The sequence below is a fragment of the Narcine bancroftii genome, chromosome 3, assembly GCF_036971445.1.
Source record: "Narcine bancroftii isolate sNarBan1 chromosome 3, sNarBan1.hap1, whole genome shotgun sequence".
Classification (NCBI taxonomy): Eukaryota; Metazoa; Chordata; class Chondrichthyes; order Torpediniformes; family Narcinidae; genus Narcine; species Narcine bancroftii.
The window spans coordinates 176,577,791-176,603,469 of NC_091471.1; the positions used below are offsets into that span (position 1 = coordinate 176,577,791).

The 25,679-nt window shown below is 37.6% G+C and overlaps 1 protein-coding gene across 2 annotated transcripts in view; it reads right to left on the reverse strand.

Moving 5' to 3' along the window:
* The window catches only part of LOC138757884 (dihydropyrimidinase-related protein 1-like), a 67,399-nt gene that overhangs the window by 25,076 nt on the left and 16,644 nt on the right, over positions 1–25,679 (reverse strand). For both annotated transcript variants that reach the window (XM_069925951.1, XM_069925950.1), the window contains exons 2-7: positions 23,797–23,885; positions 13,656–13,840; positions 11,421–11,585; positions 9,158–9,219; positions 8,577–8,657; positions 5,438–5,506 (exon numbers count right to left, since the gene is read on the reverse strand). In XM_069925951.1, the coding sequence (XP_069782052.1) occupies positions 5,438–5,506; positions 8,577–8,657; positions 9,158–9,219; positions 11,421–11,585; positions 13,656–13,840; positions 23,797–23,885 (651 nt within the window). The remainder of the gene's footprint in view (positions 1–5,437; positions 5,507–8,576; positions 8,658–9,157; positions 9,220–11,420; positions 11,586–13,655; positions 13,841–23,796; positions 23,886–25,679) is intronic.

Sequence of the window (25,679 nt, forward strand, 5' to 3'; positions counted from 1 at the left end):
AGTCTTTTAGTAATGGAGGTGACTGAAGTTTATTTCCTGCAGTTCAATCACAGCCGTGATTATGTTAAACTGAGGAAATCCAATATTTTCGTGGTGAAGAGCCAGCTGAGTAACTGAATTGTACAAATTGGAGATGGCCTATCTTCACTGTGAAAGGTTAGTTGGGATCATAGCAAGTTTACAACAATCACTCCTTCTACTCGGGTTAATGGGTGACAGAGGTCATTGAGCTCACACTTCCAGTCATTCAGATTCAATCCTGATATCAGGTGCTGCCTTTGGGGAGTTACCCTGTTCTCCCTGTGAGTGTAAGAGTTTCCTCCAGATGCTTCAGTTTCCTTCCAACATCTAAAGACATGAGAGTTTAAGAGGTTAAATGAAGTTGACCCTACTGTTAGATGAGTGAGAAGTAGAAGACGGGAGAAATGTGGGGAAAATAAAAATATGATTTGTCTAACACAGAAAAATTACAGATGTTGAAATCTTGAGGAAAGACTTGCTGGAGGAACTCAGTAGATCAGTCAGCAGCTATGGGTAGAAATGGTCAGTCAACATTTTAGGTCTGCACCTTTTGTAGAGTGAATGGGTGATTGATGCTCTGCAGATTCACTGGACCAAAGGGTGTGTTTTCATGCTGTGTGACCCCATGAAGGAGAAGGCAAATTCAACTCGGACTTCCATAACTGTTTGCTATCCACTGACTTCATGGAAACTGGAAGGGCATATCACTTACCTTTTCTTCTGACACGGACCTACTGAGTCTGCACCATCAGAGCTCAGTGGAATCCCGCCCCCACTTATTCTCTCTCACAAATGCCCAGCAGCATCCCTCTGATCCTTCCACACAAGTGGTCATCTACAATCACCAATGATCTAACTACAAACACAATGATGAGATGTGGGAGGATCCAAAAGGAGGATGTGTAAACTGGGCCAAGAAAGCGCTAAGAGTTAGAATTGAACCTGTGTCACACAAACTACGAGGCAGTTGCTCTGCGAGAGAAAACACTAAGATCCTGATACAATATTTCCTTTAATAAAGAAATCTAGAACTATGGGAATAATCTCGGGATAAGACATAGACCACTGAATTGAGGAATTCAATGGCTCATCTATAATCAGTTTTCATGTATGATAAATAGCTAAATTGTTGGTAGCCATGAAGCTGCTGAGAATAAATCAATGCTATTCCTAGAGAAGAACAAAACCAAAATAAAATCTCAAGTTCATCATACTTATCTCTTTTATATACCATGGGGATTTTATTTTGGTCTCCTTTCTCTGCCTCTTTTCATGAGACTTGCCCAGAATCAATTTCTTTTGCTGAGTATTTGCAAATGATTCACTGCAAGGCTTCATGCTGAGCCAAATCCAGTCCTTGCTCCAATTTCCAAATTTTCACTTTGTTTATGTTGAGTCAGAAACTGGAATTATGCAGGCTTTCCATGTTTTTTAACCAGATTTGCAGAGTTCAGTAACACCATCCCCTTCAGTTCCTGCCGGACATACTTCTGTACTGCAAAAAATCATCATGTATTCTGACCCATTTCAAGCTCTGCTCCACATAAATCACACAAGTGAAAATGGGCTTCCACATTTGAGAAATTGATTTAAGTTATTTAAACCATCCTACTTAGGATATAATGAACTGGAGATTATCATCAGGAAACCTGAATGGTTCTTAGTTACATTAATTTACATGTGAATTATATTTTTGTCAAGATTACTCCTCTCCACACTTCAGGGATAATTACCAACATCCATTCAAAATAAGCTCAGTGTATCCCAGGTCTCCGTGCCTTTGCCTGACATCAGTTTGTAATTTAACTTATGCTCATAACCACTTGGCCCATTAAATCCATGCCACCAATCCCATTACTCCCTTCTTCTATACAACCACGTTATTCTCCCTCAGCAACTCCTCTTTGATTCTTTTTTCCATTCACCTTCACCAAGTGTTCATTCACAGGTGGTTATTATCATGTCTTTGGGATACTTAAGGAAACTAGGACACCCAGAAAGAGAAAACATGCAGTTATAGAGAGAAAGTGTAAACTGCACAACAGAATCATAAGTCTGACTTGAACCTAGAACTCTGGAGCTGCGGCAACAACAGTAATTGTGTCACTTTGGATTAAGAATGCACACTGCTGAATTCTACATTAAACAGGAATGAGCACTACACTTTTCCATATTCTACTTAATGATGATTTCTTTGGCTTGGCTTCGCGGACGAAGATTTATGGAGGGGTATGTCCACGTCTGCTGCAGGCTCGTTGGTGACTGTCAAGTCCGATGTGGGACAGGCAGGCACGGTTGCAAGGGAAAATTGGTGGGTTGGGGTTGGGTGTTGGGTTTTTCCTCCTTTGTCTTTTGTCAGTGAGGTGGGCTCTGCGGACTTCTTCAAAGGAGGTTGCTGCCCGCCGAACTGTGAGGCGCCAAGATGCACGGTTGGAGGCGAGATCAGCCCACTGGTGGTGGTCAATGGGGCAGGCACCAAGAGATTTCTTTAAGCAGTCCTTGTACCTCTTCTTTGGTGCACCTCTGTCTCAGCGGCCAGTGGAGAGCTCGCCATAGAACACGATCTTGGGAAGGCGATGGTCCTCCATTCTGGAGATGTGACCCATCCAGCGCAGTTGGGTCTTCAGCAGCGTGGATTCGATGCTTGTGGACTCTGCCAGCTCGAGTACTTCGATGTTTACATAAATTATAATTAATGCTATAATATCCTTTCCCCATCCCAATCATCTCTATTCCCATTGCTAATTAGAAATTTTATTTCAAAATGACATTCTCAACAATCTTGCTTGTTCATGATGCCCAACTAGTGTCTTATTAATCAATTATTTTAGTCTAAATATGTCAAATGAACATTGAAAATATTCCTACATACAGAGTCATTAAAATTAAATTTCAATTTTAAATTAAATTTAGACATACAGCACAGTAACAGGCCCTTTCAGCCCATGCCACCCAAATACACCCAATTGTCCTACAACCCCCGGTACATTTTGAACGGTAGGAGGAAACCAGAGCCCCCAGGGAAAATCCATGCAGACACAGGGAGAACATATAAATTTCTTAGAAAGTGTGGGATTCGAACCACAGTCCCGATCGTTGGCACTGTAACTGTGTTGCGCTAACTGCTACGCTAACCAGGCCATCATAAAACAAGGAAATAGACTCTTTGGCCCAACTTGCCCATGCCAACAAAAATGTCACACCCACACTAATCCCACCTGTCTGCATTTGGCCCAAATCCCTCTAAACCTATCATATGCAGCTATCCATTCAAAATGTTCTTAAGTGTTGCAGTAGTACCTGCCTCACCACCTTCTATAGCAACCTGTTTTATACACTCACTACACTCTGTATAAAAAAAAACTTACTCTCAGGCTCTTGTTAAATCTATCCCCACTCACTTTAAACCTTTATTCCCCTACTCTGAGCAAAATACTCTCTACATTCACCCGATCTACTCCATTTATGATTTTGTACACCTCGACAAGATCACTCCTCATTCTCCTGCACTCCAAGAAATAAACCCCTGTCCTGCTCAAATTCTCCCTATTGTTCAGGCCCCTGAGCCCTGGCAACATCCTCATAAATCTTCTCTGTTCCCGCTCCAGCTTGACAACATTCTTCCCGCAGCATGGTAACCAAAATGAACAGAACTTTAAATTTAATAATATTCCAAATAGGGCCTCATCAACATTTCATAGAGCTGTAATGTGACCTCCCAGCTTCCATATTTAATATTCTAACTGATGAAGCCCAATGTGTTGTAAGCCTTTTTTACCATCCTATCTACCTGTGCCTCCACTTTCATAGTACTATTTACCTGTACTCCAAAATTCCTTTTCTCTACAACACTCTTTAGATCCCTACCAGTCACTATGCAAGTCCTACCCATGTTGCAAATTACCACACGTTACATTTTTCTTTATTAAATTCCATCAACCATTTCTTGGAGAACCCTATTCAAAGTGAAGGGACCAGTCAATCTACCTGGTCATGTACTGAAGGACTGTGCAGACTAACGACGGAGATCTTCACAGACATCTTCAACACCTCACTGCAGCAGTTCATCATACCCGCAATGTTCAAGACAGCCACCATCATCCCGGTACCCAAGAGAGCAAGAGTAACAGGCCTGAATAACTACCACCCTGTGGCACTGACCTCCACTATTATGAAATGCTCTGTTGATGGAACGCATTAAGCCAGACCTCCCAGAGACCCTGGATCCATTTTAATTCACCTATAAATGAAACTGTTCCACCGATGATGCTATAGCCTTGTCGCTTCAATCTGTCCTGGCCCACCTGGAAAACAATGTCACATACACCAGGCTGCTGTTTATTGCTTTCAGTTCGCCATTTAATACGATCATTCCCCAGGGGCTGGTGGAGAAGTTGTCCTTGCTAGAACTCAACACCCCTTTCTGTAACTGCATCCTTGTCTTTCTAACAGAAAGATCACAATCTTTCCAGGTTGGTAGTAGAACATCAAGCACCGTCACGCTGAGCACTGGTGCACCTCAGGGCTGTGTGCTCAGCCCACTCCTATTCACACTACTGACCCACGACTGCATCGTCAGATCCAGCTCCAACAGTGTCATCAAGTCTGTAGATGATACAATAGTAGTGGCCTCATCAGTAACAATGTTAAATCACACATCAGAGAAGAGGTGGAAAATTTCGTGAATTGGTGTGAGAGCAACAACCTGAGATTCAATAATTGTGGACTTCAGAAGGACCAGGAATGACCACCCTCCATTACATATCAACAAGTTCCTTGGAGTTCACTTTACTAGCGACCTATTGTGGATACTCAATGCCTCCTCACTTGTCAGGAAGGCACAACAGCGATTGCACTTTCTGAGAAGACTGAAGCTGGCAAGGCTACCGGCCACCATTATGTCAACTTTCTGTAAGAGCTCCATCGAGAGTGTTCTGGCTGCATGATTTACCGGGATCGTTGTCTGAAGAGGGTGTGCAAAATTTTTGAGGACCCCTTTCACCCTGCACAGAGCATCTTTCAGCTGCTCCCACTGGGGAAGATACAGGAGTATCAGAGCCAGCACCACCAGGCTGAGGAACAGCTTCTTCTCATGGGCAGTGGGAATGCTGAACGAGCAAAGGAACTGCTCACACTAACCATTCAAAACTCTCATTTGTACAAAATATATTTATTTATTTGTATAAATAAAATACTTGTCCTGTATATGTATTGTTTGTCTGTATGTGTGTTGTCTGGTTGTGTGTCTGCATGTTTTGCTACATAAAGGCACTGTTTTACCTGCTGAGTTTCTCCAGCATTTGTGCTACTTTTCACCATTTCCAGGTGAATAAAGTAAGTAAACTGATCTATCCTTGTTTCTTTGTCTGCCTTTCTGCACATATGAGGTGAATGTGTAGTGTAATGAAGACTTTACCTCTTCTGGCCTGCTTAATACGTGACCTTCAGGTCCAGTTATTCCCATAGCCAGGATCCGCTTTTGCTCCTAAAAAGAAATTACATTATTCAGTTTTTTCTTCGAAAATTCACAATCTGAAAGGGCTATGCTGCTGACATCAAAAACAATTATTCCTCATTTCAATGTCCCAAAGTGTTGTGTTGCACATTACTGACTGCAAGGCTTAAATAATCACCAAAAATTCCACTTTCCTAATAGTGAGATTTAAAAAAAAAAATGTGTTAAATCATAAGGAACTCACTGCTCTTTAGAGTGGTATGAATATGTGCACCACATTGTACAAAAGTTGCTCTGGGCTGATGTATTTGAAACTAATTTATTAAATGCTGAAGAATCTGCATATGACATCGATGTCTCCATCCAAGGTTTTTCCAACAAAAGGCAGGTGAAGACAGAAAGGCCTCACTATTTCCTATTAACACAGCTCTACCACAATAAAATGTTTTGACAAGAGAGCAGTGGTCTTCTGTGCAATACACAAAAGTGCTCGAGAAACTTAGCAGGTTCCCACAGCATCTGTAGGAAGTAAAGGGAAACCAAATCTTCAGGTGTAAACCCTTCATCAAAGGAGCAAAAAGAAGGTGGTGCCTGAATATAAAGGTGGGGGAGGAGAAGGAGGGGCAAGAGGAGGAGCCTAGACTAACAGGTGGATATAGATGTGAGGGTAGAAGAGCTTGGATGAATAGGTGGATATAGATGGGAGGGTAGGGAAGGGAGTGGGAGCTGGAAGAAAGGGGACAGAGGGATAAGGAAAGAGAGACTCATAAGAGGGGTTTAAAGGAAATTGGAGAAGTCGATGTTAATGCCAGCTGGTTGGAGAGTATTCCTCCCCACCCTTTACACTCAGGAGTCTGCCTGCCTTTTTGCTCATACCTCAACCAAGATCGCAGGCCCAAAACGTCAGTAACCCTTATTCAATACAAATGCTGCCATGTCCTGCTGAGTTTCTCCAGCACTTTTGTATATTACACACAAGGACATCTTCAGACTCTCCTGTTTAACTCCAGTGGTTTTCTGTGCCAAGCCTTCTGGATGGCATAACTCAAGTAATCCCTTAAAGACTAAGTAATTGTGAGATCCGTCATTCTTGATGTACTAAGCCACAACTGTGAAGATCCATCAAGAATGATGTAGTGCCCTGCTTTTACTGTGCAGCTCCCATTTTTTTTCCTTGTATGGGCTGAAACATACATTTGGCCCAGGGCTGCATCAAGCAGGACGATAACCATAAAAGTTCCAATAACATTCCCTATGATCATCTGACCAAAGCTTGAAATGTGAAAGTGAGTTGGTACAATATGAACCAAAGTGCTGCATTTCGGTCACAAGGACAAGTGCTGTGCACAAAATCCCCTGAACAAAAATAGGTACACTTAATACCAAACTGCACCCCAGATTCAAGCAGAGAGTGTGATGATGATTAAGTGATTGAATGCAGTCCCTCAGATTTCCTGCATCTTATTATGAAGTTCTTCAGAAGTACTAAGAACCCCTTTGTATCTGTACAACGTAGTCTTCCTAAGAGCAAAACAAGGATCTAATTTCCAAAAACTCACGACCGGTACTAAGGTGGTGGGGGGGGGGGGGGGGGGGATGTCATGGGGGAGTCATTGTACCCTCCCCCACCTGCAGTACTAGCGTCACGACTCGCCATGTGATATAAGCAGCCCGTTTGTCTGTTTCGTCGGAGGGAGGGAGAAGTGTGTTGTTGGCTCACGGAGAAGATTCATGGCAGGTAGACATCACCACCACCCCTCCCCCCTGAGCAAAATTTTGAATGTCAGATTGTGGCCCCTCCCCACCTGTGGTTACCCTAATGCCCCACCACCTCCTGATTACACTTGTTCTGATGCCTACCCTGCAAAAACTGCTTCCACAGGACGTGATCCCCATCAGAGGGTAAACAAACATTCAACAATGGCACTGATGCAGTGGAGATAATGACACTGTATTACTTACACACCATCAGTGGTAAGGCACAAGACCTCAGATGTCTTTCATGCCATGATCAGGGGAATCTAATAATAATTTGGATGACAAGTCTGTGGATTTTGGCAGTTGACACAAAAATTAGTGGTATAGTGGACAGGAAAGAAGATTAAAACAGGATCCATATGAACTGGGAAAGCGGGTCAAGGAATGGCAGGTGGAATTTAATTTGGAGAAATGCAAGGTTTTGCACTTTGGTAGGTTAAACCAGGGCAGAACCTACACATTGAGCCCTGGAGAATTGTAGAGCAGAGAGACTTGGGGATCCAAATAGATAATTGCTCTGAAAGTATTGACACAGATAGACAGATGTTGGTGAGAGGGGAACATTTTAAATGGACCAGAGGGGGACCTTCTTCACAATCTCTGTTCTGTCTCACCAATGTAGAGAAGGTCATACCAAATACCCCGAATACTAGATTATGCTGGGCGATATCCATTTAAAGCTCTGTCTCACCTGAAAGGTTTGTTTGTGGCCTGGGTGGAAGTGAGGGGGGAGATGTAGGGACAAGTTTTGCACTTTCTGTGGTTAGAGTGGGAACTGCCCAAGGGGGTAGAAGTTTAGGTGGTCACCTCTAAAACTGTGAGAGCAAACACAGATTGTGTGGCCACTTTGCTAACCACCTACATTCTGTTTGTAAGTCTAAACCTGAGTTTATTGTTGCTAACCATCCCTGGATTGACATATCTGTCCTTGGCCTCATCCATCTCTCCCTTGGTCTCTTCACCTCTCATACCTTCTGCCCTATCACATCTGAGCCCCTCCCCAGATTCTTTCCCCCACTATATGCATAATAATACCTCCTGCTCTTTAGTCTTAATAAAGGGTACAGACATGAAATGTTGACTGACCATTTCTACCCATGAATGCTGTCTGACCTGGTGAATTCCTCCAGCAATTCTTTGTCATGCCCTTTGGCACATAATATCAAATTAAGCTAAATCCATTCTGCCTGCACATGATCAATATCCTTCCATTCCTTACACATTGTGTTTATCCGTTTCTCCCCCTCCACCCCCCCCCACCCTCCACCAAGACTGTTAAGTAACAACGCTGAGTGGGTTGGCACCATCACTCAATGAGATGAATCAAAACAGCAGCCTTCACCTCAGCAATCAGCTCGCCATTTTCTGCATGGAGCATGATGACAGCGCCCAGGTCCTTCAGAAAAGTAAAAGCTTCATAAAGCTGGAAACATGAAAAGAATACAAATGAATTAAAATAACTCCTTCAGCTACAGCCATAACACGGGTCCTGTTACTTTCCACAAGCTGTGACAAGAGAAAATACCTGGCCTTCTCTCATTCTACAGTTTGTTGTGAGATTGTGAACCAGGAGGTGAAGCAGAAACTTGTAAAGATAATATGGGCAATAGCTTTGAGTGAATATGGCTTTATAATAGTTCTTCAGACATGTACAGATCAATCCTGCATATAAGACCATCAGTCTAGTCAGTCTCAACATCTTTAAACCAATTCCAAGTATCTAAAACATTGCACCCATTGGCCAATCAACAAGGTTTACATCCACAATCCCAATCATAAACTCCAGTAAGTTTTGGAATCACATGATGTTCCTGAGCAATGTTTCTCATTTCCTCAGGGCCCCAGTGAAACCTAAATGCAGAACTCAATTGGATACATAGAGTAAATAAATCCTCAAATATAGAAAGAAAACTTATATTTTACCTCACTATCTGAAAGCTGGAACATGTCCTTATATGCCATGTAAACTTGAAATGAATTGATATCTGTTTTGAAAAAGAGAAAGTATATTTTAGAACCAGAATTCTCAGCCAACTGTTTAACTGAGTCAAGTATAAAATTGAAAGATCATAAAGGTACAAAATTTAGCACTGAATTAAATTATTTCATTTTAAGGGAGTAAAATTTCAAGGACTAATATGCAAAATGTCAATGCTGAGTTGATATACGTGCAGAGAGCACAGAAGTTAGGAAATTCTATAGGCCTTACTCTCCAGCAATTAAAATATTTCCCTTGACTTTCTCCTTTCTTTCCTCAGCTTCTGCAGGTGCTGTGTTACATTGCAATTCAATCTGCTGTGAGACAGAAATTTGCAACCCCCTCTTTTTGCGCAATGAATGCACAAATACTTACACCTATCCCTCAAATTGGACAAAACTGTGTGACCACTGCCTTTAGTGAGCAAGTTCAAGATTACTATCATCTGATTGCACAAACATGACCCGATGAAAGAGCGTTCTCTGGTCCTCAATGCAAAATATGCAGACACACACCAGACATAGCACACATACATACAAACAATACATACACAGGGTAAACATACATATATAAGAATTAAATATTGTTTCTTAAACATGAGACTCTCAGGTGCTTAGTGTGAGCATCTCCTTGGTCGTTCAGCAGTCTCACTGCCCGCGGGAAGCTGATTCTCAGCCTGATGGTGCTTGGTCTGATGTTCGTCCATCTTTTTTTCACAACAGCACTAGCTGAAAGATGATATGTGTGGGGTAGTAGGGGTCCTCAACGATGTGATTTAGGGTTTTAATTCATGCAGGCGTCTACTGAATAAAGAAGAGTGGGAAAGGGAGATTGTGGACGATATAATACGATGGTAGGAAACTATCACAGAGGAATTAATACTGGTGAGCTATTTTACAATGAAATCAGACAGAGAAACTAGCTGTAAGGGAGCTGTGGTTCTCTCCAAAATAGAGGGTGATAGGGTAATACTCAAGAGAAAAGAACAGTGAAGTAGTTACAAATGGCCATATTGGTAACCTTGGCTTATTATTATGCGACTGCAACTTCAAAAGGTGAATTGTTGTGAAATTCAGGAAGGTAAAATGGAACCCAAAATGGATGAAAGAAGAACAAGAAAAATCACAAGAGGGCGTTAAAGTTGAATAAGACATTGGTGAGGCCAAATTTGAAGTATTGTATGCAGTTATGGTCACCTAACTACAGGAATGATATCAATAGATAGAGAGTGCAGAGAAGATTTACAAGGATATTGCCCAGACTTCAGGAACTGTGTTACAGGGAAAGGTTAAACAGGTTAGGACTTTATTCCCTGGAGCATGGAAGAATGAGGGGAGATTTAATAGAGTTATTCAAAATTTTGAGGGGGATAGACAGAGTAAAGGCAGATAGGCTTTTTCCACTGAGGGTAGGTGAGATACAAACCAGAGAACATGGGTTAAGTGTGAAAGGGGAAATGTTTAGGAAGAACATGAGGGGGATCTTCTTCGCATAGAGAGTGGAGGCGAGTGGACAAGCTTCCAGCTGAAGTGGTGAATGCAGGCTCAATTTTAACATTTAAGAGGAACATGGATGGGAGAGGTATGGAGGGCTACAGAATGGGGACAGATCAGTGGGATTAGGCAAATAAAATGGTTCGGCACAGACTAGAAGGGCCAAAGAGGTGAGTTTCTATGCTGTCTGATTCTATGGGACAGGGTAAGAGATAGGAAAATGATGTCTGGGATATGGACTTACTGTCTCAGGCTAAAGGAAGGCCTTGGAGATAGGAGTAGGCCCACTTGATCCTTGGACTGGTCCCACCAGATGATCACAACAGACATTGGCACCGGATAATTATCCATTTTTACCTTGAGAATTCCCGTTAATCTTGAACCCACACTTTTGGCTAAATGTTCCAAGTGTCTTCTGTGCTTTCCATTAAGGTAATTACAGCAGGAAAAAAAACAACCAACCACTTAAAATGGTAGGCACACAAAATTAAAGATCCCAACATAATATCTGCCAGCAAACTATCATTTTCCCTCCCTTTGTAACACCCACCTTCCCCATTACATAGGTCCTTTACTTGTTCTTTTGGGCCAAACTCTCTTCTTCTCTTACTTCACCCCAATCCCCTATCGCATTTTGTCAGTCATTAAATTCCCTGCCTGTCACTCCTTGTCCTCAGACCACAGCAATGTTATATTACTTTTGAAGTGTAACAACCTTTCTCTTGCACCAGGATCTCCAGCTCTTCCTTTATTCCTTCATTCCACTGAGGAATATCCACATGCAAGGAGTAGTCACAGCAAGAGCGGTTATCAGCTGCTTCATGCCATTTTTCAAAGGCGGTAAGCAAAGTAGCATTTTTCTCAGGTACAACATGGTCAACTGCAAAAAAATAAATCATACAGGAATCAATTGAATACATTCTAGAAAGATTTACAGATCTGAATTGTTAGAAAAAAAAGAGCTCCTGATGCCTATTTATAATAGAACATTTTTTATCATAGTTTGTTTAATTTTCAAAATTTTCAAATATTATATATATATATATATATATATATATATGTGGCATTCCTTGCAATGTCTTTGGTTAGGTAAAATAAATTGAAAATTTTCACAATTAAAGGATTATTGTCAGGGAGGAATTGAAGGACAATGAGGGCTGCAACAAAAATATGTTTGGATATATGGGATAATTATGGGAACTGATGATAATTACAGACAATCTGAATAATTGAAGTTATTAAAATAACTTACAAATCACTTTACAAAGAAACATATTCAGACAGAATAAGCACCTGGAAGCAGTTTCATTACAATCAAGTTTGTAAATTCTATTAGAATAACTTTCAGATTAAGTTAAAATGTTAGTGCAACCAGACTATAATTTGCCAAACTTTAATAATTAAGATAATAACCTGAACTTATTTTACACCTTTAATACAGTAATATATGTCAAGTTTTATTGCTGGATGGAATCAACTCAATAAAGTGAAACCAAACTAAAACTTAGGCCATGTGATCACAATTTTTATCAAAGGAGCTTAAAAAAGTGGAGCAAGAGTTGGAGAAGTTCAAAACTCAAAACCAGGGCTGACACAACTGAAAGTGGAGCTGCAAATCGATTGAAAGGGAGAGATGAATCAACTTGAGTCCAGAATTGGAACAAGTCAGAGCAATGAAAAGACTGTAGGGTAAGAGATGGTGACAGAAGTAGGCTTGATAATAGAGCTTTAGTAAATTGTCACGGTACCATAATCTCAAAAACGTATAGGGAGGAACAGTTAAAGCAACGCTATTATAGTGGCAGCAAACAGGCTTTAAATCTGGCACTATCTGCAAGGAGTATATATATTCTCCCCATGACCTGCATGGGTTTTCTCCCACCCTCCAAAATATGGATGGAGTTGGTAGATTATTAAGGTGGCATAGATTTGATGGGCAGGAAGGGCCTTCTACCATGCTGTAATAATTGTTATGATTTAATTATTTTTAAATTATTAGTTGCCGTCACTGCAGAGAAATGGATCGGAGGTCAATCCACAGGACCATAAGAGTGGCAGGGAGGATCACTGGAGTCTCCCTCCCTCCTCCCCCAGTGTGATTTGCCAGGATCGTTGTCTGAAGAGGTTGCACAAAATCTTGGAGGACCCCTTCCACCACGCACACAGCATCTTTCAGCTGGTCCCATTGGGGAAGAGATAGCACCACCAGGCTGAGGAACAGCTTCTTCCCATGGGCAGTGAGAATGCTGAATGGCCAAAGGAACTGCTCACACTAACCATCCAAGACTCAAATTTGTATATAGAACAATGTACATTTATAATTATAGATAAAATACTTGTCCTACATACATATTATTTGTCGGTATGAGGGCTCTAAACTTGACTTGAAAATACTGAAAACCACAAAGCTGAAAATAATCACAGAATAGAAATTGGATGATCGGTGTTTGTGGAACTGGAGAGAGTGATCTTTCTGACTTTGATGAGATGGGATGTGGCTTTCCCCCGATAAACCGAATGGGAAGAGGGTCTATCAAGAATGATTTTAAAACAGGCCTAATAAAGAACACAATGATGCTCGGAAGTAACAACTGCAAAAGGTTTGGTTACTATTACCAAATAAAGGAAAAGCAAGGCAAAAGTTCACCACCAAATCTGAGGGACTTTAAATATTTAATAGAGATTGACAAATTAATTTCAACCATCTACAGCAATAATTCATTTGTTGGTAATCGGTCTTTCAACAGTTATTCCTTAAAATTCTGCTTCTACAAGATGAATAAGTCCAGCAGTACATAAATCATACAAAACTACATGCATCTTTTACACATTATGTGGAGTTTGTACATTTTCCCTGCGACAACATTGTAGTCACATCAACAGTGACACTCCAGTGAAGATGAAAGATGAAGGATGGAGGAATAGGCACAAGGAAAGCAACATTTCCTACTTATCATGGTGGTTCCTCCAGCCAGAGCAGCCTTTGTTCCTTGAAAGAAGTCATCTACACTCGTGGTGCTCATATGGGGTTTCAGCAAATAGGTGTTGGCATCGATTCCTCCTGGGATAACCATCCTGCCATTTGCCTCAATGGTTTTCACACCAGTAGGAACATTTAGATTGTCCCCTATTTGTCTGAAAGATAAAAAGGAATGCAAATCATAACATATCTTGGCACAAAATAGATCCAATTCGAGAGTAATTACTAATGAAGTAAACAGTGATAATACATGTGGGTTTTGAATAGAAGAAACATTCATTTATTAATTTTGGTTGACATTGTTATCTTTTGAAATTCATTTGCAGTCATTTTATCAGTCAATATTGCAATGAAATATTGTGATATAATATCAATAGAAATCTAAATGTCTACAAAAAATATTACTAATGAATGTTAAAATAGTGGACAAGGATACAACGATCTCAATGAATATTGGGCCAATTCCCCTGAAGGTCAGGGCTGAGACATAATACCTTGGGACCATGGGAAAACTCAGGCATAGCTTGTGCAGTAATACAGGGACTCTGCTTAGCTTGATCCCGCTCATGAATGCCCGGAATCACAAACAAAATCACTGACACTTAGCCAATTTAATAGCAGTAAACCTCAAATTTTGGTGCATGCATTGCTAAGTATGAAGTCACAGATTTACCAACAGATATTGAAAGCCCAATATGTCAGTTTGCTCCACAAGTGGGATCCAGATGCAACAGCATACACCAGACCTAACTGGATTGCCAGCATAAAACTATGGAAAATCTCTTAAATTTGACACCAGGGCCCTGGTGCAGGGTAGAAGACTTGACTAAGTTCAATCAGGATTATAGGTCAGAGACTTAAGAGGAAAGGAAGAAAGCACACTTGTTTTCTTTAATTATTTTCTTGCTTTTTATTGGTTTAATTATTCATATGCATTTGAGTTCACTTTATTTTTTAATTAGAACTGAGAAAATATATAAATTTTTAGTCACTTAGTTTTTCAATTTTTTTATTTCTTGTCCTTTCTATCAGCCAAAGCTCTTTTCTCCATGTTAAAGTTTCAAACCTTTTGCTTGTCAGCTGCTGAGTTCTTAATATTGATTGGTATGGTGTGAGACATTGAACATGCAAAAAGTACTCTATTTCTATCTTCTCCCACTTTCTTATTCAAAGACAAAGAACCTTTGACCTTAACTATTCTTTTGAATATTAATATAAGATTAATACATTGACCACCGCCAGTGGGCTGATATCGCCTCAAACCGTACATCTTGGCGCCTCACAGTTCGGCGGGCAGCAACCTCCTTTGAAGAAGACCGCAGAGCCCACCTCACTGACAAAAGACAAAGGAGGAAAAACCCAACACCCAACCACAACCAACCAATTTTCCCTTGCAATCGCTGCAACCGTGTCAGCCACAAACGAGCCTGCAGCTGAAGTTGGCATTACCCCTCCATAAATCTTCGTCCGCGAAGCCAAGCCAAAGAGTACAATAATAAAAATTGCAAAAAGAAAACAAACTAAAAACTACATACATGACGATGTGGCAGCCCACAATTGTGGAGATTGGGTCGGCACATCGGACAGAGATCACTAAAGCGACTCCCAGGACATCGAACCGGCAGGGGTAGAAGCTGGGGTAGCATCAGACCAACAGCCCTAACATGGCATTGGTCAAGCTGCCCAGCTAACTGAGCAGAAACAGGCTGGGGAAGAAGGGCATTCATATGCATAGACATTCCCGCCCACTATTGTTATTCATATGAATGACTCAGTCAATCAGCAAAAATGGCGGGAACTTGAACAATATAAAAGCAGCCTTTCCAGCCCTAATAAAGGAGTGAGCTTAACCTGCCACACTGTGTGTGTGTTTCTTTGTAGCTGTCAGCTACAATGGCATATATTCCCCCAAAACCTCCCCCCTCCAAATCCCACACCATCAAATTAATTAATGTTAGATATACAATATAGTTATGTAAAATAAAAGAACGAGAGAAGAAACTTTCAGGATTGCACAGAGGGATGGCGTCTAACACACATTTAAACAGAGTTCTTTAATACAATTCATGGGAGATTCTCACATGTCCTGAGGCACAGGAAGCACATTACAAATTTAAACCTAATATTTGAGTATACAGGTGCCAAATTTGTAAAAACATAGCATATTTATTTCTCAAATTATATGTAATTTTTTCCAAAGGAATATAACTTAGAATTTCTGAATTCCATCTGGTCATACCCAAATGTGTATCTGAGTTCCAAGTAACTGCAATACATTTCCGTGCCACCGCTAATGCAACTTTAACAAATTCCTTTCATATATTGACAGTTTGAATTTAGGTCTTTTTCCCTTCAATGCTTCCTAATCAAAATAAATCTTGATTTTGCCAAAATATGACACCTGTAACTTGTTCAAGAAATTCCCTAAATCCACCCAAAAGGTCTTATCTTGGGACAAGATCAAGTTGAATGAAAGAAAGTTCCTAGATCCTCACCATATCTAAAACATTGTTCTGATGTCTGATTTCTATCTATTGTGGCAAATCTGCATTATTACCACTCCCGCAGGATTTGGAGTTCCTGGTGGTTGGAGGAGTACAAAGGACTCTGGGAGGCGTGTGATTTCGGAGTCAGGTGAAGGTGAGAGTGAGCTAACTATAATTATTTAAACTCCTTCGAAGGTTCCATTAAACAATTATGTTGGTTCAGCTCACAGACGACTTCTGTTGTGCTTTGTTCAGTGAATCACTCGTTACACTATTCAATTTTTGTGGTGCAAGATATAAATGATGCAAAAAATTATACTGAACTAATCTATACCTTACATTAATAGTGTCAGACATACAACCTCTGCAAAGATCTGACTATCTTTGCTCATCAATTACAATATTCAAATCTAGTTCCCACCTCTGTCTAGATTTATGAACTCCATGTTTAGGAGTTCCCATTTGTAAATAGATTATAAAAGTTCTTAACAATTCTTCAACTAATAAGAATTTCTACTTCACTACAACCAGACAACAACATGGTTGTCCTAACTTGTCCCTCAAATATGCTCTCAATTGAAAATAACAAAAAAGAGTATATTGGGTTATTCCATATTTATTTCTCAATTGTTCAAATAACATTAATTGACTCCTTTCATAACAATCTTCAACATTTATAATCCCCTTATGAAACCAAATATCTAAAAATTGATCATCTTTTTAAAAAGATACAAGAGAATTTTAGGTGATATATGTCCTCTTGCACCAATTTCATCAGTTATTTTGTTCCAGATATTAATCAGGTGCTTCAGCAATGGTGTTTCTTTTTAATTTTGCATCCCTTTTGTATACGAATTCCTCTGCTTTTCTCTCTCCCACTTCATTCTATTCTATGGTTTTTCTTCTCTCTCAAACAAAAAGTAAGAACTTTCATTTGTACTGCTCAATAATTTTTGAAATTAGGAAGCTGCAAGCCTTCTAATTCATATTTCCGCGTTCACTTTTCTATAGAAACTCTTGACATTTTACCTTTCCAGAGGAATTTCCTTACATATTTGTTCAATTATTTTTTTAAATTATATTTAATTGTTTGCATTATTACAAGAAAAAAATCATTAATCAAATATCCATAACTAATGATACAAAATTTTAAATATATTTTAACCCCTCCCCCACCCAAAAATAAGAAAAGGGAAAAGAAAGAAACATCTACCATTTAATATACAATAATATTAGCATAGACAACCATTAATTGTTATTAAAAATTACTAATTAAGGGGAGTGGATAAGATACAAGAGGTGGATGGAAAATTATCTATTAAATTCATTTATGGTTTCCAAATACTATTAAAAAAATTCACTCAATTCCTTAAACTATATGTAATTTTTTCCAAAGGTATACAATTTGGCATCTCATTATACCATCTACTTAATAATACTTCTCTATCATCTTTCCATGATGTCACTACACATTTATTTGTAGTTGCTATTGCAAGACTTAAACATTTTTCTTGGTATTTATCCAATTTCAATTTTATATCCTTTTCATAAATATCTCCAAGTAAAAATTTTCTTGGATCCTTTGATATCTTTATCTTCATAATTTGCCCTAATAATAAACTCAGTTAATTCCCAAAACATTTCCACATTTTCACAAGACCACACTGAATGCAAAGAAGTCCCTATTTCTTTCACACATCGAAAACACTTATTTGAATAATTAGGATGAACTCCATTTAACTTATGTGAAGTAGAATACAATTGATAAAGAAAATTATATTGAACCATTTGATATCTAACATTTACTGTATTTGTAACACTTTCATAACATAATTTTAACCAAATCTCCTACTGAATTTGTATATTTAAATCTTTCTCCCATTGGATTTTTGATTTATATAAATCATTTTTCTTTACAGTCTCTTGTTATTTTATAAACATATTAGTAATAAATGTAACAACAAATGTATCTGTGATAATATCTTCAAATTGACTTTGTTTAGGGAGTCTCAAATCTGACAATAGACAATAGGAGCTGGAGTAGGCCATTTGGCCCGTCGGGCCAACACCGCCATTTTAGATCATGGCTGATCTGCTCCCAGTCTCTTTTTCAAATACATTTTTAATTGATAATATGCAAAATTGCATTATTCTGCATATTGCATTTATCTTTTAATTGATAAAAAGTTAAGAAAAAGGATCCTAAGAAACAATCTATTATTCTCTGTATACCTTTACTATACCAATGATCAAATAAAGAATTATTCAAAATAAAAGGAAGAAGTTGATTTTGTTTTAGTAACAATTTTTGCAATTGATAATCTTTAATTCTTCTCTCAATAGGAATTCTATTCCATATGTTTAAAATACTTTGCAATACATAAAAAAACTTTAGTTCCTTTAAACAACTCACTATTCCATTTATATAAAATTAACTCCGGAATAGTTTCACCAATTTTATTCATTTCTATTTGAATCCAAGCTGGTTTTTCATCCCGTTGATAACATGAGGACAAAAACCTCAATTGAGCTGCTTTAAAATAATTCTTGAAATTTGGTAATCTTAGTCTACACTGATCAAATTTCCACGTTATTTTTTCTAAACCATTTCTTGACATCTTACCTTTCCAAAGAAATTTACGTATTATTTTATTCAAGTTTCAAAAGAAAAATTCTGGTACTTGAATGGGCAATGATTGAAACAAATATTTTATTCTTGTAAAAATATTCATTTTAATACAATTCACTTGTCTTATTAACATTATTGGTAAATCTTTCCATCTTTGCAAATGCTCTTCCAATTTTTTTAACAATGGCAAATAATTTAGTTTAAACAAATTACTTATATTTCTACTAATTTTAATTCCTAAGTATTTAATTGCTCCATTTTGCCACCAAAATTTTATAAAGAGTTTAAGGAGCTATTAATACCTGTATTGATGGAGGCATTAGCTCAAATTAAAGAGGTTCATGATCTACCTGAATCTTTTAAAACAGCATTAATAATTGTAATTCAATAAAAAGGGAAAGATTGTTTACAGTCTTCTTCATATAGACCTATATCATTATTGAATACAGACTATAAAATTACATTGAAATTGTTAGCTAATAGGCTAGTTGAATTTTTTTCAAAATTAATAAATTTAGATCAAATTGGTTTTATTAAAAATAGAAAAGCAGCAGATAACATAGTTACATTTTTAAGTTTGGTAAATATAGCACAAAATAGCGAGATCCTGCAGTAGCAGTAGCGTTAGATGCAGAGAAAGCATTTGATCAATTGGAATGGAATTATTTATTTGAGATACTTAATGCTTTTGGGATTCCAAATACTTTTATAAACTGGATAAAGGTCAATCAAAAGCAAAAGTGATTACAAATAAACAAATCTCACAAACCTTTTTGCTTGAAAGATCTTCTAGACAAGGTTGTCCATTATCACCCTTTTTGTTTGCATTAGTGATTGAATCATTCACAGAAGTAATTAGAACTGATTATGAAATTTAAAAATTTTAAGTAGGTAATAAAGAACATAAAATTAGTTTATTTGCTGATGATGTTATAGTATATTTAACGAGACCAGAAATATCTTTAAATAAGTTGAATAAGAGAGTAAAAGAGTATGGGTTATTATCAGGTTATAAAGTGAATGTTGATAAAAGTGAAGTAATGCCAATGGTGGATAGAGATTTCTCTCAATGTAAAAGATTGACAAAATTTAAATGGTAAAATGAAGCAATTAAATATTTGTTCAACTCTTGGAAAAAATGTTGAGATACTAAAATAGGTAATGTTTGAAAAAGATATTGTATTCTTGGAAATATATTCATTTTAATACAATTAACCCTTCTCACTAAAGTTATAGGTAAATTGAGTTTTAAAAAATCTTCCTCAACCTTTTAAAGTAATGATAAATAATTCAATTAATATAAATTCTTCAGATTATTATCTGTACGAATCCCTAAATATTTAATACCATCTTTTGGCCATTTAAACTGGATATCCCTTTAGCATTGACTATAGTCTCCTACCGTTAATTGTATAATTTTACTTTTATCCCAATTTATTTTATAACCTGAAAATTTTCCATATTCTCCGGTTCAGTCAAATATATTAAAATATCATCTGCAAATAAACTAATTTTATTCTCTTCTTGACCAACCCTAAATCTTTAATTTCCAAATCACTCTGAATTGCTAAAATAAACAAAACTGGAGCTGAGGAACATCCTTGTCTACTTGACCGCGGCAACTGAAATGGTGCAGATATTTGTCCGTTGGTCATTAATTTAATATTAGGATTATTATATAATCCCCTCATCTAGTTTACAAAGGTCAATCCAAATTCAAAATTTTCCAACATCTTAAATAAAAAGTCCCATTCCAGTCTATCAAATGGTTTTTCTGCATCTAGAGCCACTGCAACAATCAAATCTCCTCTTTTTTGTACTAAATAGATTAAACTAAGCCATTTGGCCACATTTTCAGCCAACTGTCCTTTTTTTTTTACAAAACTTGTCTGATCCATATTTTGTTAATGTAGGTAGCAGTTCAGTCATTCTATTTGCCAAAAGTTTTGCAATAATCTTATAATCTGCATTTAATAATGAAATAGGTCTATAAGACGAAGGCTTTAAGGGGTCTCTATCTTTTTTAGATATCACTGCAATTATTGCCTTCAAAAATGATTCTGGGAAAGTATGGGTTTCTGAAGCCTGATCTAATACTTCCATAAAAATAGGAATTAATAAATCTTTAAATTCTTTATAAAATTCAGCCAGGAATACATCCTCTCCTGGAGATTTATTAGTCTGTAATTAATTCATAGCCTCCCTCATCTCTAACTGAGTAAAGAGAGCACTTAATTCAATTTGCTCTTTCGAACCTAATCGAGGCAAAGTTATCTGTGATAAACATCTATCTATTTTATTTTCGTCTTTTAAGATTCCGAGCTGTACCATTTTGAGTAAAAATTCTTAAAGGATTCATTCATTTCTTGAAGCTTATAAGTAATAAGATTAGTGTCCATTTTAATTGCATTAATTTTTCTTGAGACCTGTTTTTAATTGCCAAGTATTTAATGTGATCTTTCACCCAATTCATACTATCTTTGTTTTGTTCTTGTAATTGCTTTCTCAGTTCTGTAAGTTTGTAACGTGTTATACTGAAGTTTTTTTTAAATTAATTAATTGCCTATGCTTATCATTAGAACCCTGTTTTTGAAGATCCTTTTCCAAAACTGTTATTTCTCTTTCTAACTGATCAGTCTCACTCATATACTCCTTTTTAATTCTGGAAGCAAAGCTTATAATTTGGCCTCTTATTTATGATTTCAAAACATCCCATATAATGCACATCATTTACTGAGTTTAAATTTACATCACAAAATGTCCAAATTTGTGCTCTAACAAACTTACAAAAATCTTTTCAAAAACAAAGAATTCAATTTCAGGCATTTCAATTGTTATTAATAAAGGTGAATTAGATACAAAACCCACCCTATAAGTGTTGTTTTTAAATAATGTGCAACACCACCTCCCTCCATTTTACAGGCTGTGATCAAGGTCACTAAAACACACATAGCAATCAGTACTTCCCATTCCTCCCAACTCCCTTGGTACATTTACTATATAATCTTTAATTAGTTATCACAACTAAAATCACTTCCTTGAAATAAAAATAGAAAAAAGAATAATTCTTATTCTAATTTCTTTTGTACTACAAACTGGCTTTTTCCAATAATAATGAAACAGGAAAAAGGAAACAGTTCATTCCAGCAGAGATAAAGTATCTTCTTGGGGCTGCCCTCTAGGGCGACCTCAAACTAATTCTTCTGCTTGAGCAAAATTTTAAAAAATATATTTTGGTCTCCCGGTACGAAACCTTCAAAGTCGCAGGGTAACGTAGCACAAATTTGTAGCCTTTATCGAAAAGAGCTTTCTTAGCTGGGATGAATTCTTTCTTTCTCTTCAGTAAACCTTCACTCAGATCAAGATAAAATAAAATTCTATTTCCGACCCATTGAAGTGGGCCTTTCTGTTCCTTTGTCCCTCTCACAACAAGACTTAAAACCTTCTCTCTATCTTGATAATGTAAAAATTTAATTAACAGCTTCTAGTTTGGAAGAGGTTTAGCTCTTCCAATGAGCTCTTTCAAATTCAATTGGATTTTCAAAATTTTGCTCTCTCAAATCTTCAGAGATCCATTTTTGAAAAAAAAACCAAATTGAATTTGGACCCTCTTTGACCTTAAATATTCATGTGGATATTTACTTTCCAGATTCTGGTAAAAATACTCCAAAAGTAAAGGCTGTACCATTTTCTTTCAAGTGTATAAGGTAGGTTACTTACAAATGTCAGAAGGGCTTGCAAATGTAAATGGTTCAAGATTCCCTGTTTCAGTGTGATCCAATCTTGATGTAATTACACTGAATATTAGATAACAATGCATCCAACAGTTGACATCAGTATTAGGCCTACACAGAAGTAGTTTCCAGTTGTCTGACGGAACACATCATCTCTTGAAGTCACAGACAAGATGTGCAGAGTAATTCATTTCATGTCCGGAGTCTCTGCAGAGTAATCTAATGCAGAACGATCGCTTACTTAGCGATATTAATGGGCAAAAAATCTGCCAACTTGACAATGGCTAAGGAATTTGATTTTAATTGATAAAACCTCAGGTAATAAACACACATCAAATGTAATATTTAACCATAGTGACCAATTCCAAGTAGTTTCATTTCTGATGAAATCATTTAAAAAAAGCACATAAGAATCTGTGGACTGTACAGGAGTGGCAGGTAAAAACTATACCATAATATTTTTCTCATGTGTCTCTGAACTAAGAAGCCATTACAAACAAAATCTAAAGTTCCACCTTTTGCTTACTATCTAGACCTGGCTGCCAAAAGTGCAAATGCACAGACAATAGGTGTGAACAGTGAATTGTGATGCCCTCTTTTCCATCCAAAGCCCGCTGTTAGGCTCTTCTAAGGCCATGTGGGGAGAAAACACTCAGTGAGGGAAAAAAAAGTATTATTCAGATGTCTGTACCCAAGAGATATCAGAAACAGCATTTGCTATTTTAATAAATCTGCATTTCTGAGATATAATTTTTTTAAAAACCTTTTTCATGTTATTTACAGTTGATTTTATATTTTCAAAAGGTTTAGGTTGGCTGAAGTAGTGAACAGTGAATTAAAGTTTAGCAGTATACACCTATCTTTAATATCTCACAAAAGACAAGCAAGCCTATCATCCACAATCCTCCTGTACAGGAATCATACCAAAATAATGCTAAACGAAGAAAATTTATTTGTTAATTTTATGCAATGATTCACCTAGCTACAGTCACATCTCATGAGAAAGAAAATTATATTTTGCAATCATAGAAGGGCAATCGAACACGAGCACAATCCAATATAATGCAACTCACAATGGAACTACTGGCAAAGATCATCAGCTTGGGGCATTTGTGCTACTCCATTCCTGTTTCAACAAAATATGTTTAATATTAAAAATTAAATTACCTGAATAATGATATCAGTTAAGGTTTAACTATTTACATATGGTAATAAATATTTCCTTCTGTTAATCATAGGAGAGCTTGTTATGGATGCTTTACCTTATGATTCCATCTTCTAGATAAATATCAGCATAAAAGGAATGGTCTTCATTGATGATTCTTCCACCTTTAATAAGAATTCGATCATTCTATAAAGGAAGTAAAAGATTGAGTACAAGATTAAAAAGTCTGTTTCATGGGGGCACAGTGCAGGTAGTGATTAGCAGCACCAGGGATCGGGACCAGACCTTGGTTCGAATCCCGCACTGTCAGTTTTCTCCGGAGGCTCCAGTTTCCTCCCAACCTTTAAAAACATACCGGGGTGTAGATTAATTGGGTGCAAAATGGGCAGCACAGAATCATAGGACCAAATTGGCCTGTAATAGTGCTGGATGTCTAATTTTTAAAAAAAATGTAATTAGTAGACCAAAATGGAAGCAGTAAAAAAATTTGCATTGTTTAGAGGTCAGTTTATCATCAGACTACATACATGACATTACATGCAACCGTGAAATGATTTTTCCTCGGGCCAGGCAGAGTTTCTACTTATCGGTAGTGAAAAACAAAACTGTACTTGAGAAAAGAGAGAAAAGTAAACAAACTGTGCAATACAGAAAAAGATTTCAGATTTATTGTACATTCATGACATCACATACAACCCTGAGATTCTTTTTCCTACAGGCAAGGGAGAATTACTACTTATTGGCAATGCAAAACAAAAACCCATATACATGTAAACAAATGAAGATCTGTGAACAGATAATAAATGTAAACAAACTGTGCAACACAGAAACAATTTAAAAAAAATCAATAAGTGCACAAGTAAAAGTAATTAAATGAGTCCCTGATTGAGCTTGTTGTTGAAGAATCTGATGGTGGAGGGGCAGCATCTGTTCCAAAACTTGGTGGTTCGAGTCTTGTGGCACCTACACCTGAAAATGAGACATCTTTGTTTTCTGGAACTTCAATTGTACACTATGGGAGTGAACATTCACAATGTTCACAAACCAATGCAGCTAACGCCAATTCTCATACAAGCTGTAGTGTTTGTGGCCAAAGGCAAATCTTTTAGGATGTCTCAGGCTCTTGCTGCAGAGAACAGCACAACTGTCCTTGGAAGCACGTTAGAAAAATGCCAAAAAAGTAAAATTAAATCAATACACTATTCTCTGTAGTCACTGTACACTAGTCACTGTATTTATTCAGAATTTTTAGCTTTCCTAGATACACATTATGGACTGTAATAATTTTCCCAGTAAGGATTTTTCCAACCAACAGATTCATTCAGGTTAACACAGAATCTTTTGCCCTGAGTAGGGGAATCAAGAACCAGAGGACTTGGCTTAATCTGAGGGAAAATAGATTTTTATAGGAACCTGAGGAGTAACCTTTTTTACTCAAAGTGTGGCAGAAGTTTGAAGCTGCCGTAGGAAGTTGTTAAGACTGGTATTATTACAACACTCAAGAAACATTGGACAGTATAGGTTTAGAAAGATATGGGCCAAACATAGACAGGTGGGACGACTATGGGGGAGGTATTTTCGTCAGCATGGGCACGTTGAGCTGAAGGGCCCATTTCCTTGCTGTATAACTCTAAGACTCTATAGTTCCAGTAACATTAACAGATGTTAATAGTAATCTCAGCCAAATCTAGGGAAGTTCTATTTGCAAAATGTAATGACATGATTTAAATCAAATTTCACTGTGAATTACTCACGTTTTATTAAAATTATCCTTTGTAGTGGGCTAAGTGGCCATGTAACACAGTGGGCCAAACCGTCACCCGCGCAGCTAACCAAACGACCAAGCAGCACCGCCGGCCTAATCGTCACTCACTCACCTGGCCAAAAGGACGTGCAGCATTGCAGGCTAAATCGCAGAGCACTAGGGAGTTAGGTACTCACCTACAAGATGGCTCCCGTCGGCTTTAGTTTAAACCACGC